Source organism: Chanodichthys erythropterus, chromosome 8 (genome assembly GCF_024489055.1).
Source record: "Chanodichthys erythropterus isolate Z2021 chromosome 8, ASM2448905v1, whole genome shotgun sequence".
NCBI lineage: Eukaryota > Metazoa > Chordata > Actinopteri > Cypriniformes > Xenocyprididae > Chanodichthys > Chanodichthys erythropterus.
This window is the reverse complement of record NC_090228.1, coordinates 15,155,046-15,170,830: the sequence shown is the minus strand read 5'-3', so window position 1 is coordinate 15,170,830 and position 15,785 is coordinate 15,155,046. Positions and strand designations below refer to the sequence as shown.

The 15,785-nt window shown below is 35.0% G+C and overlaps 1 protein-coding gene across 6 annotated transcripts in view; it reads left to right on the top strand.

Moving 5' to 3' along the window:
- Positions 1 to 15,785, top strand: part of anks1b (ankyrin repeat and sterile alpha motif domain containing 1B) — a 210,699-nt gene that overhangs the window by 111,060 nt on the left and 83,854 nt on the right. For all 6 annotated transcript variants that reach the window (XM_067391990.1, XM_067391989.1, XM_067391988.1 and 3 more), the window contains one exon: positions 14,329 to 14,515. In XM_067391990.1, the coding sequence (XP_067248091.1) occupies positions 14,329 to 14,515 (187 nt within the window). The remainder of the gene's footprint in view (positions 1 to 14,328; positions 14,516 to 15,785) is intronic.

The window sequence follows — 15,785 nt, the reverse complement described above, 5'->3', positions numbered from 1 at the left end:
CCTACCTTTGACAGCATTTTTAGTCAACATAGGTAATTGTAAGACGAATAGATATTCTATTCTATTCTATTCTATTCTATTCTATTCTATTCTATTCTATTCTATTCTACATTTACAAATGTAAGTTTTGTTCCAAAACCCATTGAACTGCATTCCTAGACAGCATTTTTAGGCATGCAGTCTTAAGACAAATAGATATTCTATTCTATTCTATTCTATTCTGCATATATACATTCTGTTCCAAAACCTATGATCTGCCTACCTTTGACAGCATTTTTAGTCAACATAGGTAATCCTAAGACGAATAGATATTCTATTCTATTCTATTCTATTCTATTCTATTCTATTCTATTCTATTCTATTCTATTCTATTCTATTCTACATTTACAAATGTAAGTTTTGTTCCAAAACCCATTGAACTGCATTCCTAGACAGCATTTTTAGGCATGCAGTCTTAAGACAAATAGACATTCTATTCTATTCTATTCTATTCTATTCTATTCTATTCTATTCTATTCTATTCTATTCTATTCTGCATATATATATTCTGTTCCAAAACCTATGATCTGCCTACCTTTGACAGCATTTTTAGTCAACATAGGTAATCATAAGATGAATATTCTATTCTATTCTATTCTATTCTATTCTATTCTATTCTATTCTATTCTATTCTACATTTACAAATGTAAGTTTTGTTCCAAAACCCATTGAACTGCATTCCTAGACAGCATTTTTAGGCATGCAGTCTTAAGACAAATAGATATTCTATTCTATTCTATTCTATTCTATTCTATTCTATTCTATTCTATTCTGCATATATATATATATATTCTGTTCCAAAACCTATGATCTTCCTACCTTTGACAGCATTTTTAGTCAACATAGGTAATCGTAAGACGAATAGATATTCTATTCTATTCTATTCTATTCTATTCTATTCTATTCTATTCTATTCTACATTTACAAATGTAAGTTTTGTTCCAAAACCCATTGATCTGCATTCCTAGACAGCATTTTTAGGCATGCAGTCTTAAGACAAATAGATATTCTATTCTATTCTATTCTATTCTATTCTATTCTATTCTATTCTATTCTATTCTGCATATATATATTCTGTTCCAAAACCTATGATCTGCCTACCTTTGACAGCATTTTTAGTCAACATTGGTAATCGTAAGACGAATAGATATTCTATTCTATTCTATTCTATTCTATTCTATTCTATTCTATTCTATTCTATTCTATTCTATTCTATATATTCTGTTCCAAAACCTATGATCTGCCTACCTTTGACAGCATTTTTAGTCAACATAGGTAATCGTAAGACGAATAGATATTCTATTCTATTCTATAGTACATTTTCAAATGTAAGTTTTGTTCCAAAACCCATTGAACTGCATACCTAGACAGCATTTTTAGGCATGCAGTCTTAAGACAAATAGATATTCTATTCTATTCTATTCTATTCTATTCTATTCTATTCTATTCTATTCTATTCTACAAATAGAGGTGTGTTCCAAAAATGAGAACGCAGCCTATCTAGTGATAGCATAATTATGATACTTTTTTTGGTCAAAATCTAAGGCACAATCTTTCTAGAAACCTTTGTGATGAAGACATTCCCAGAAGGTAGTACAACAAGCTTAGTGAAGAAAAAACATCTGATAATTAACCAATTTAATCCGAAACTAAAACATTTCACTCAATATTAGTGTGTGCTGTCATGTAATTTATGTATATTAGGGTTTTGTCTTGTTAGCTTAGCAACATGCTAATTTCAATCTGTATTGGAATCAGTTGATTCCAGTAGAGTTCAACATTAGCATGTTGCTAAGCTAACAAAATTATCCCCCTTTAAACATTAAAATACAAAGAATTTTGAGTGCTGATCACTTGTGAGGATCCATTTTGGTTAAAATGCTTCCTCAGAAGGTAGCTGTTTATGTAGGTATAGGCAGCAGGCAGTTCCTACAGTAGATTTTGAAACAGAGCTGTAGTGTAGTATTTTAAAACTGTGCTTTTGGACACTATATATCAATTGTGTTTTACCTAATTTAATTTCTGTTTAAAAGGCTTTCTGGTAAAGAATTGATTCTTGATCTGGATCGGCCTGGCAGAGGACAATGCATAATTAAATTAGTTTAAAAATGTAATTAACCTTTGTACAAAAGCAGAATGACACAGTGAAATATGTTCTTTTGTGTGCATGAACGTGGACAGTAGGAGCTCTTGAGTTGTAGTGGGGACAGAAAATCCTCTTGATGCTTCATCAGCTATATTTACACGCACACATACATACACGCACATGCACATAAACACAACCACTGTAATACTGCTGAGCTAAAAACATGACCAAGTCAGTGCTTTCTCACTTAGGTTGCATGGGAAAGAGTTTAAATACTTATAAATAAATACTGAGGTTAAAGAGTACAAAATACAAAACCGACATTAGACTATTCTGTCAGAGTCAATGGAAATGTATTGCCATTTTGGAAAACTGCTCTGATATTCAGATCAACCAAACAGAAAAACAACCTGCCGAGTGTTTCCTAACAGGTTTAGAGTGTAAACGACCACAGGAAGTCGCTTTACTTTATCTTACACATCTGTTTTTAACAGGTCCGTAGACACAGATCTTTAGGGGCTTTAGTTTGTGTTTGTGGCACACAGTTTATCTGTGTTGAAGCCCAACTGTGACTAATTTAGCTGTAAGTGGGTCTGATAATCTTACTGCCCTTTCTGACAATGCAAGATCCTGGTGAGTGTTTGATAACAGAACCTTCCCTGTGTGCCTCTTTACTGGCAGAGATAAGAAGGAAACACACACACACACACACACACACAGGCTGGGATCGGGAATCGGGAGCACTGGGAGAATTCCCGGTGGGCCAGTCAGTTTATTTGGCCGCAAGAGCCGGTGTTGTCATGGTACTGGGTTGAAATATGGATGCTCTAGAAACTGTTGACGCAGCCAAATGTACTAAGCTGAGTAGCCTAACTTTTTCCTTAAAACCAGTCAGTGATGGATTTAGGCCTGGACGACATGGGCAACGGCTCAGGGAAGCATCTTGCCGGGGATGGCACGGGGCACCCGTGCGACAAAAAACAAACAAACAAACGAATGCGCGATTGGGTTTCTATCGCTCATTTGCATGTAACGTCAATGATATCATGTCACTCTGTGGGTAAATTAACCTGGTCTGGAAGGACACGGAGTGTACGTCCAGAGAAGACAACTCACTCAAAAGTATACGAGAAGACGGGATGAGGTGACATCTGTAAATCAACACTAAATTATGGTAAGGCAGAAGGTCTAAGCCACCGGAGGCCGATTTAGGTAGCCTAAATAAATAAAAAGGAAGAGGGGAAACACGCAAAAGATAAAGGCATGTATGCAGCTTACTCATATCGTAATAATAGTAGGCAAATAATAAAATATAGGGCATATCACTTATGTTATGTTGCTTGCTATGCTATTACACATTGGTCAACAATATTCATTTTTCTGTCCAACTAGCTTACATAACCAGACAGTAAAATGTGATTTTGTAACATAATGTAACTTTAATATTTTACTATAAAGTTGCAATTTTGGGGGATTTATGGTATTTTGTGTTATTTATTTGCCTCAATTTGTAATAATTTAAGTATATACATTTATATAAAATAGCAAAATATTATTTTAAATCCACTTTAATAAAAATCAACATTTCTCAATATCATATTGATAGACATATAAAATGTGCCTGGGGTTAGTGGACGACTACTGACATCTACTGGAAAGAAAACACTTAATTAAATTAAAATTAAAATAACATGAATTTTTAACTACAGCCACTAGATGGCTAGAGAATTAATTAATGGTTCACATTATAAAATCATTACTATAACAATAAAAATGACTCTATATCAAATTTTAGCATTTTTTGTACTATAGTTTTTTTTTTTCGTTTTTTTTTAAGATATTTTTGAAAAATACAATTACAAGGCTGTAGAGAACAGTGCACAACTGAATTAAAGTGGGCCAGTCTAAAGCATGAAACTCCAGGGCTGAAAATGAGTCCCAATCCGGCCCTGCACACACACACGCACACAAAATATATAGTCCTAGCCTGTTAAAGGTAGGCAGATCATAGGTTTGGGAACAGAATGTATATATGTAGAATAGTTTCAACATGTTTACCATGATTCAAAAAAGTGTTGGATATGCTAATAAATATAAAAATGTAAGATTTTATTTTCCAATTACATTTTTAATTTTGTAAAAAAAAAACAAAAAAAAACTTATGGGCTCAAATTTTACAAAAATGTAAATAAAATTTTTAACAATTTTAATATTAACTGTAATGTAATATATTTAACATAGTTTAATAAATGTAATTATTTTAAATATATTTTAAATTTATATGATATAATTTATAATACATTTTTATATAACATATTTTAATATATACTGTAAACATTTTAATATATTTATATACAGTGCTCAGCATAAATGAGTACCCCCTTTGAAAAGTAACATTTTAAACAATATCTCAATGAACACAAAAACAATTTCCAAAATGTTGACAAGACTAAGTTTTATATAACTTATAACATGAAAGTAAGGTTAATAATATAACTTAGAACAAAATTTTCAGTTTTACTCAAATTAGGGTGATGCAAAAATGAGTACACCCCACAACAAAAACTACTACATCTAGTACTTTGTATGGCCTCCATGATTTTTAATGACAGCACCAAGTCTTCTAGGCATGGAATGAACAAGTTGGTGACATTTTGCAACATCTATCTTTTTCCATTCTTCAAGAATGACCTCTTTTAGAGACTGGCTGCTGGATGGAGAGTGATGCTCAACAGAATTCCCCATAGGTGTTCGATTGGGTTCAGATCAGGAGCCACTGAATCACTTTCACCCTGTTCTTCTTCAGAAATCTAACAGTGGCCTTAGACGTGTGTTTAGGATCATTGTCATGTTGGAAAAGTGCACAACATCCAAGGGCACAGAGTGATGGTAGCATCTTCTCTGTCAGTATAGAGCAGTACATCTGTGAATTCATGAGACCATCAATGAATTGCAGCTCCCCGACAACAGCAGCACTCATGCAGCCCCACATAAGGACACTGCCACCACCATGTTTCACTGTAGGCACCATGCATTTTTCTTTGTATTCCTCACCTTTGCGACGCCATACAGTTTTTAAGCCATCAGTTCCAAACACATTTATCTTGGTCTCATCACTCCAGAGTCCCAGTAGTCTTCATCTTTGTCAGCATGGGCCCTGGCAAACTCTAGGCGGGCTTTTTTGTGCCTGGGCTTTAGGAAAGGCTTCTTTCGTGGACAGCACCCATGCATGCCATTCCTCTGCAGTGTACACCATATTGTGTCATGGGAAATAGTCACCTCAGTTTGGCTTTCTACTTCTTTAGATAACTTCAGTGAACTTACATGCCGATTTTCTTCAACGCTTCTCATCAGAAAACGCTCCTGTCGAGGTGTTAACTTCCTTAGGTGACCTGGATGTCTCTGTGAGATGGATGCAGTTCCATCTTTTTAAAATTTTTGTACCACTTTTGTTACAGTATTCTGACTGATAAGTAAAGCTTTGCTGATCTTCTTGTAGCCTTCACCTTTCTGGTGTAAAGAAATTATTTTCTTTCTCAGGTCTTGTGACATTTCTCTTCCATGTGGTGCCATTGCTGACAGCATGAAATGAGAAGGGGTTTTAACACCTTTTTATAGTCAACTGTCTGCTGGACACCCGTGTAATGAATAATTAGACTCACCTGTGGTTGAATTCTTGTTAAATTAGACATTTGTAGTCTAAAATTTAGCTTTGCTATTCATTTTTGTATTCATTTTTGCATCACCCTAATTTGAGTAAAACTGAAAATTTTGTTCTCTAAGTTATATTATTAACCTAACTTTCATGTTATAAGTTAAACAGATGTTATATAAAACTTACTTTTAAACTTACTTTTATACTTGTATTGTTAACATTTTGGAAAATTGTTTAATTTGATATTGTTTAAAATAATACTTTTCAAAGGGGGTGTACTCGTTTACGCTGAGCACTGTAGATTAAAAATACTTTATATATATATATATATATATATATATATATATATATATATATATATATATCATTTTTTGTCCAAAGGCCTTAATAATAATAAAAAACTAAGATATGACATCCGAAGTGTGTAAGGTTGTACAACTTCATCTGTTTTATTGAATCCAAAAGGTTTTAATTATATTTTGCTACATATAAAGGTATTTAAAAATTTTGAAGTGTCAGAAGGTCATTCGGTTTAACCGTCCAAAGGCCAATAAAGCCATTTCATTTGTGATTAAAATATCTTAAAATGTAATAAAAGTATATATTTTTTATTCTGGCATGATTTTATAACATCATATATAGACATAGTGCAAAATGGTATTAAAATTAGAAGTCGTTGCTTTGTTATGAGAAAAATGTCCGGAAAAATGAATTTCATTGATGTCATTCTGAGTAACCAATATAAAGGGACCATTTTGGATCGAGTCATGCATTCAGTATCATGTGACTGGATGTGACATCATTCAGACACCTGCAAAGGACCACAAGGTCATGAAGCAAAGTTACTAACTCTCTAAACTATTTGAAAAATTAATGTTTTCACTTGCTCATACACATGTCCTGAATGTCATTCGGTACAAAAACATGAAATATGTTGTAATATTTTAAAAACTTATACTAAATATAAAATGTTTGATTGTCGTTTTGCTAGCTAGATATCAGCCTGTTAGCATTGTTTGAAAATATCGTCATTCAGTATAACCAAATCTGTCAGTCGGAAAAACCAAAAGTTTGATTAAACCAAATTACTTTTTTGGTGACAAATTTTGTCCATCTTGTAAAAAATTAGGAAAGCAGTGTTAATTGATTATAAAATCCATATAATCCCATTGTTAACACTTAATAAAACTTCAAAATTATTTATATCTTCATTATGTTTTTTTTTACACTTTTAAAAACCTTATTCGTCAATGACCCATATATATATATGTGTGTGTGTGTGTGTGTTTGCGCGCGCGTGTGTGTGTGTGCAAGTGTGTGTGTGTGTATAGGCCTACAGTATATAAATCAGACATATTCATCAGTGTGTGTGTGTAAATTTATGAGCACAACTGGATTTAGTTGAAGAGAAACGAAGCACTCAGTTTGGCAAGATCAATTCTGAGCTAAAAGATTTTTGGGCTATGTTTGAAATATAATTTTCAAAGACTTACAACTGACAGTGTTCATGTTGTTACTAAGCATCTACATAGCTTTTGTCTATTTTAATGACAGACATTACTGCAAGGAAACAAATGCAGTAGGAAGACGTCAGTCTATTAGAAGAAAGAATATCAGACTCTGATGAGAGAGAGAGATATTCAAAGCTGTCCAAAAACCTCTTGATGTGAAGTGCAGCTAGTGGACTGAATTCACACATTCCAGAAACTCTCACAGCCACCGACCTGCTAGTTGTAACTGTTGTGAAATTAAAATTCAAAATTGAAATTTGGATGGCGGTGCGTTAGAGGAACCGTGAGCGCAACCAACTTGCTACCACTGGAGTGGTTGGTTGGAGAGGGTCATGACATTATGATGTATCTTTTCTGCTTTTTATTGACCTTTGAAGTGTGTGTGTGTGTGTGTGTGTGTGGGTGTGTACTTGTGAGACACAAGGAGTTTAAATTAAGAAGTGTTTAATTGGCAGTGTGATAAAAATGTGCGTGTGTTTGCACTGTGAGTGAACTAAAACTGAGTGTAGCCCACACACACTCATCAGTGACCTTGTGCTATGTGTCTTGTGCTGAAATGTTCCAGTGGGCTCTCGAAGCCCTGTGGTCATAACATATTCTGCATTTTTTTCTTTATTAGCAACTCAGGAATAAAAGATAATTTCATGTGCTCAGATGAATGTTGAAAATCCCTCTGGCTTTTAAACTGTAACAGTGATGAAATGGTGATCAGCTAAATGATGCAGATTGCATATTTCATGCCCATAGTCCCTTCAGTTTGGAGTTTGTCATGCTAATGATGCTAATATCTCGTAGGTCTCTGTGTATGATACAAACAAACCCAGCATGAAGCACAAGCTGCATTTTCTTTCTTGAATATTTACCCCTCCAAGTCTCCAAGTATTGCCTTTTTAAAAGGATATTTCACCCCAAAATGAATTTGTGTGTGTTTGGGTAATGAGGTTAATGAGATAAATGATGACAGAAATGTCATTTTGGTTGAACTATTCCTTTCATTTGTCATGATTTTCTTGTTTAAGGATCATTTAAGGTTAAAAGGTGTTGTAAAAGCCTGCAGTCTGTTTGATTTCTGCTTTGAGGTGTCTCATTTTGTAATGAACAGCAGTCCCTCCCCCTTTGCTGAGTGTGTTCTTGTCATCTTTTTTTAGCAACAGGAACTCTATATTTGGTAATGTTGTTGTTATTGCGGTGCTCCGTGTTCTTGCAGCTTTGCCTCCGTTGTCATGGAGACGGTAGTTGTATTGAAGTGAGTGAAAGTGTGTGCGTTTATGTGTGAGATGGAGGACGAACAAGAGGAATGTTGATAGAAGTGTTGCTCTACGCTCAATATGCATCTTTATCTGGATGAATAAACTGCTTACGGCACTCAGTATTATAAACCGGCCTTGAAACAGGCTACGTTCTTGTGTGAGTCATTGGGGCACTTTCAAATTCATATCTACACCCTCTGTGGATCAGCTAGTGTGCAAAAGGAGTAAAAAAATAATAACCAGGTCTTTTATGACAGTGTAAAATTATAAAATTAAAGTGAAAGCTTGTGATTCAATCACCTGATCGGAATACGAGGCGTATACAAGGTCATGGTCAGTGTTGGGGAAAGTTACTTTTATAAAAGTAATGCATAACAATTTTGCATTACTCCCTTAAAAAGTAACTAATCGCATTACTTAGTTACTTTTTATGTAATGTTACTTTTTCTCATCTGGGCTGGGCTGTTTGTTTATGTATAACAACAAAAAAGTTCTATTTTTGGTAATTTAAAGGCCCTTTCACACCAAAAGTGAAATGAATAAGCCTCGGGCTGAAGGAAATGCAAAGTACAACATTCTTAATTAAGTAATAAAAACAAAAGAATAAAGCACACATGTGATGTTTATCTAGAGTATTTTTTTTCTTATTAGTGTGGATGAATTGATCATAGAAGGACAGCAGCAAAGACATTGGTTAATAAAGTGAGATTAAATACTGTACATATTTGTGTATTTTAACTTATAAAATGGTTAGCTCCTGTCCTTGATTCTGATTGGTCAGTATCTGTGGTTTTTTTTCACGCTTCACCCAACGGTTCTGTGTATCACTACACAACACCCTTAGCAACCACTACTGTTCACTACGTAAACTGTATGTTCTCAGTTGATATTGTTCATTGAAGCTTACTGTATTATGTAGAAATAGAAGAGTATTGTGAAAAAGAGATTGAGTGAGTGAGTTTATTACCTGCTTTCAGATTTAGCATTTTCCTTCAGATCAGTCCTATTTTCAAAATAAAAAATCTGTTTAAATGTCTGCTGCAATATCTTGTCCTTTTAACAGTTAAGGGGTTTTCCCGTGACTGACAGCGCTAGTCAAAGCATTTGTCAGTTGCGTCTTGTTCAGTGTTCACAACAATTCAGTCTTTTCAATGTAAAAGTCTTCACTACTGACTGACACACTCATAAAGACAGTCTTTGCCGCCATCTAATGGCGTAATGATGTAACTTCTGTTGCTGTTCATGGTCAGGGATTATTTTTTCCGGCGGAATGAAGGCTTTTAGTGAAAGTTTACCTCATGAAAGTTGCATTGATACATATTTTTTGCTTTAATATTTGTATCATGTGGTAACCGTTTTATAAAAGCATTAAGGTATGAGAGACTGTGCTGTATCGTGAATAAGTCACGGCTGAAGGGGTTGCAGGCAACGCTCTTCAGCTGTGACTTATTCATGATACAGCACAGTCTCTCATACCTTATTGCTTACATATTTAATTATCGTGGGTTTGTGTAATATTCAGTATTTACATTTCACTGTTTTATTCATTTTAAGGAATGTTGAATCTGTTATTTTACACACAGCGCACAACGTCTCTGCACTTACTCACGATTTCTCTCAACATGGGGACAGGAGAGCTGTCAGTCAGTAAATTGGAAAAAAAAAGTAGCTTGTGTTACTTATTTGAAGAATTAACTCTGTAAATTTAAAAGTAATGTATTACTTTACTAGTTACTTGAAAAAAGTAATCTGATTACGTAACTTGCATTACTTGTAATGCGTTACCCCAAGCACTGGTCATGGGGGGAGTGTCTTTAATATTTTGTAACTTTGCAAACTTTGTTTCGGTCATAGATAATATAACATTTTGGCCAAAGATAATATAAAAAAATAAAGATTCAAGATTCTGATTTTCTATATTCTTCAATAAAAACTTGAGGGGGAAAATATATATAATGTCAGATTACATCTTGATGTTTTGTGTTTTAGCATTTTAATTAAGCTAGATTTTATTTAATATAATTAAATCATTTCAAGTCACAATTTTATGCTTGCTGAGGGCCCCTGAGAACCACTGCATAACTCTAATATGAAAAAGTATCAGTAAAAATGACTGTAATGGTAATGAAAATTGTGTCTAGACATAATGATTTTCCCCCCCACTATAATAGATTCAGTACAATGTAATTTACTGTCATACTTTTATTAAATAATGTAATGTAATATATATTTTTAATCCCCCCCCTCCCCCACCCCCCCACACACACATTATGAGAATGAATGAGTTTTTCACATTATGGTAATGAGAATTTGACTCGAACACGTTCTTGACAAGTGTCAAGAGATTCACCCAGAGATCTTCTGCAGATGGTAGATCAACACTCTGTGTCACTCAATGTATTTCCCAAACCAGATGAGCATATAAAATCAGTGCTGAATGATTCTCTGTAATAATAAATTCTCGCTCCGAGATTTGAGCTGAATGTGATCTGCATATGCATTAACAGTACTGCATTCCTAAATATGCTGAATGCCCCATTGGGAGGTGAAACAGTCGCGTTAGTGGCATTTATTGCCCCACGATCCCAGAACCCACTGAATAATTATCATAATTGCCATCCATAAATTAGTGCACAATTTCTTACTCTGCACTCAGTCGCCGAATAATGCCCAATGTAATGAAGGTAGTATCAGTGAGCTAACGCGCAGCCACACGTGCACGTGTGTGCGAGTCAACCTGGCGTGCTTCCTGATCTCCACCTTGGAGGGAAATGCACAGGGTGAATCTGTCACAGTGTATGTGTGTGTGTGAGACTGCTGTAGAACATTATTAGAGGAGACAGTAGGTGTGTTTGATGAACAGGCATGTTTTGTTTTTTAATTTAACTACAGTCAGCCATGACAGACTCATTAGGAGTTCATGGTGAGAGACAGCAAGTGTGTGTGAGTAACAGGTTCATTAGCAGCAGTTCCTGACACAAGGTGTGTTGACGACAAATTGAAAACTGCCTGAATTTGCAGATTTAGGCTAAACTGTGGTAGCTGTGCATAGTCAAATGCACACATTTGCTTAACAATCTTTATAATTTTTTTTTTTTTTTTCCAATAGAAAATGGTAAATGGTAATATTTATCATGTATAACAATAATTTTTTTTTTTTTTGTATAAAATATAGACCACAGTTCCCCTTTCTTTTTACTTCAGTCTTGTTTGCTCTTGCTACAAAACCATCTTTTCAAAATTTTCTCCTTTTTATCTCTGTTTTCAAGTGGAGCCAGTGTGCATGTGTGTGTTTGTGTGTGAAATTAAGTCACTTAAATCAGAGACATTTTTCTCATGCAAATTAATTAATTTGGCATTTTGGACACCTGTGATGCAACAGAAAGCAAAGATGATGTTTATGTAAGACTTCCTGTGGTTATACAACTGCTTGACTCTGCACATAGTCATCTCTTTTTGCTGTTTTCTCTCCTGTCTCACTCTGTCTCTCCCTCTCGCTGTGCAATATGTATCGCACATTTATTCCACCTCCTACTTACAGGCTTTTTCAAAACTTCTCTACTGTTGACAAACTCTCTTGCATTTTGCATTTAATTATTTTTGTTGGGATGTCTTTGTAGAAATTGTTAGTGAATGCAAGCATCAGAATATCACTAAACATAGGGGAGATATTGATTTGGGCCAGTAACCAACTATGCAGGACATCTAGCAAGTGCATAGCACCGTGTTATCAACCAGACAGAACACCTTAGTAACTATGTAACAACATCCTGACAACCATCCACAACAATTTTAGCATTATTGCTGTGAGTTTTGCATGGGCACCATGCACATTTTCTTCATAAAAAAGTTTTTACTATGATTGAGTCATTTATGGAAATTCATTCTTGGCAAATAAATAGGTAAATAAACAAAATAAAAAGGCTGTTGCGACTGTGACTATTTCTCGTATTTAACTGATATCTCAGTTTGACTTTATATTTCGCAGTTTCCCATAATTATGACTTCATATCTTGCAAATGAGAATATATGTCCATTGCGACTATATATCTCACAATTGCGACTTTTCACACTTGCAACTTTTTTCATAATTTGCTACTTTCTCACAATTGCAACTATTTTTCATAATTGCGACTTTCTCACAAATGCAAATATTACTCATTATTAATTTATATCTCACAATTTGACTTTATATTTCGCTGTTTCCCATAATTATGACTTCATATCTCACAGTTGAGACTATATTTCCATTGCAACTATATATCTCACAATTGCGACTTTTCACACTTGCAACTTTTTTCGTAATTTGCTTCTTTTTTTCACAATTGCAGCTATTTTTCATAATTGCAACTTTCCGCCAATGCAAATATTTCTTAATATTAATTTATATCTCACAATTTGACTTTATATTTTGCAGTTTCCTATAATAATGACTTAATATCTTTCAGTTGAGATATTTCTATAGTGACTATATATCTCACAATTGCGACTTTTCACACTTGCAACTTTTTTCATAATTTGCTACTTTCTCACAATTGCAGCTATTTTTCATAATTGCGACTTTCCGCCAATGCAAATATTTCTCAATATTAATTTATATCTCACAATTTGACTTTATATTTTGCAGTTTCCCATAATAATGACTTAATATCTTTCAGTTGAGATTATATTTCTATAGTGACTATATATCTCACAATTGCGACTTTTCACACTTGCAACTTTTTTCATAATTTGCTACTTTCTCACATTTGCAACTTTTTTCATAATTTGCTACTTTCTCACATTTGCAACTATTTTTCATAATTGCAACTTTCTTACAAAAGCAAACATTTCTCATTATTAATTTATGTCTCACAATTTGACTTTATATTTCGCAGTTTCCCATAATTATGACTTCATATCTCGCAATTGTGACTATTTCTATAGTGACTATATATTTCACAATTGTGCCTTTCTCACAACTGCAACTTTTTTCTCACTATTTTACTATATTTAGCAGTTTATTTTTCATAATTGCCACTTTATATCTGGTAATCACAGTTTTAAATCTCAAAATATGATATTATATCTCACAATTTGACTTTATATCTTGCAAATGACCGTTCACAAGACATACATTGCATCAAATAAACATGAATGAACATCAGAAGGATGTTTGTTTTTTCAGCCGTGGAAAGACATTAGTGCACACCATTCAAGTGCTTTGTCGCCCAAAATGGCAGATTCAGTCTTATGATTGGATAGATCGCCTGTCAATCAAACTCCCAGCAAAGGACTGTTTCTCATAATTGCAACCTTATGTATGACTTTATATCAAACAGTGTGCATTTATTTATTTAAAACTTCATTTTCTTTACTTTTTAAAAATAAAAAAGTATTTATTTTATTTTCGCTCAAAAGCAAGTTTGAATCAAAATTCCAGTGAATCATGAACATTGCTCAGTTAAACATGAACACACTCAGTCTGCTGCTCTTAATTATCTGAAGTTTAATTATAAACCACACATTCATATTCACAGTCCAGAAATTAGATACCACTCTCCTCTAGATGACTCCAGGTGCCAGTAATTTTTTATGGTGCACCTCATCACTTTCCGTGTGAGCTTCGATGCCTCACAAAAAGCCTTTCCTCATTTTATTGAAGTGTAAATTCTACATTAAAATTTAGATCGAATTATTTAAGGATCTGTTGCAGGAGATCATATCATCTTGGCTAATATAAAATAGACTTATAAAAGTCTCCTCTTTAAGTAACTAATGCTAACATTACACTCTTTCCTGTCATAGCCAAAGCAACGGACCTCACTGTCCTCCTCCCAGGACGTCCAGAAACCCCTACAGAACCACAGCTGCGAGCCCTCGGAGGTCAGCTCATCTCTTGGCTACGCCAGCTTCAGCACCAGCCCCCCCGCCAGCCCCCCCATCAGCCCCGCCAACTGCTCCACCGGATCCACCGAAGACTACGGCCTCACTGGTATGACTCTTCTCATCTTATTAGTCTAGGACAAATATTTCTCTTAAAACCCCTTACAACAAATAACAAAGACACAATTTGAGAAAACAGCTGACGCAGTAAGAATATAGCTGTATAAAAGTGTCTAGTGTCTGAGTGAACAAATGATAGAAGGTTTGGGATAGATTCGCTTTCTGTTCACAGTGATGGTGTTTCTATATCTGATGATATCATCAGCTAGCTAAGCCAGCCGGCCCCCCTCACGTCTCTCATACAGACATGTTAATTTCAGCAGGAGGCCTCTCTCTTGATTGGCTCAGAGTGCTTGTGCCAGTAACGGAGTGATTCCCGCTGCTTTGAGCAGCACTACTGTAAAAGTGTGACTGAATTACTCATCAAACCACATTTTAATGGCTTGAACGGCATTTTAAAGTGGCGCTCGGCTACTCGGCATGGTATAAAAGCAGCAGCCAGCATCAGAGCGTGTGGGAATGTCCTCGGTCTGAATTGTTTGTAAAAATACTGCATTCAGAGAGCGACACTGGGAAGTTCTGCATAAGGCCCTCTGCAAACGCACCATCTCAGCAAACGTCAGTGTTTTGGCACGGGCGGTTTTGCTGCCAAGGCCGCCACTTCCTGTCTGTCATTTCCTCAGCATCCACCTACGGCACTGCTGGTCGAGTGGGCAGTTGATGCTGTTTCCATGGCAATGTCATTCCTGGTGCTGAGGTGGGGTAGTCATGGTGACGCTGGTGTACTTCGCAGTCCGTTGGTTTTAACTAATGCCGCGAACATGCTTGTCTGGCACCCTGATCCCCTGACGCATGTGTTCAGAGAAATGGGGGGAAAGTAGGGAGGTGGGAGAGAGAGAAACTAATTATATGAGTTACTGCTTATTCACTTTTGCCAAGTGTGCTGTTTTAGTTTAGATACGGTAACAGTGGGGGATGTTGCAATAGCTACCTTTGTTAGTGCAGTTTTTACTTTCCTCAAGCAGTCAAGCAGCATCCAAAATTAACACACACCACTTGTTAGAAATAATTGTGTTTGGTGAATAAATAAAACAGCTATTTGTGATTTGGCCATTAAAAATGTACTAAAAAGATACTTTTTTTCCATCAGTAGTAACATTTTTTATTAGCATTTTTTTCCCACCAGATGTGATAATGATAATTCTTGAAAATTGTGATAATTCTTCTTGACATTTTTGGTACATTTTCACACAAAGATAGTATATTTTCCATCAAAATCATTTGTAAATTTCCCACGGTAAATGTGGACTATGTGGAAA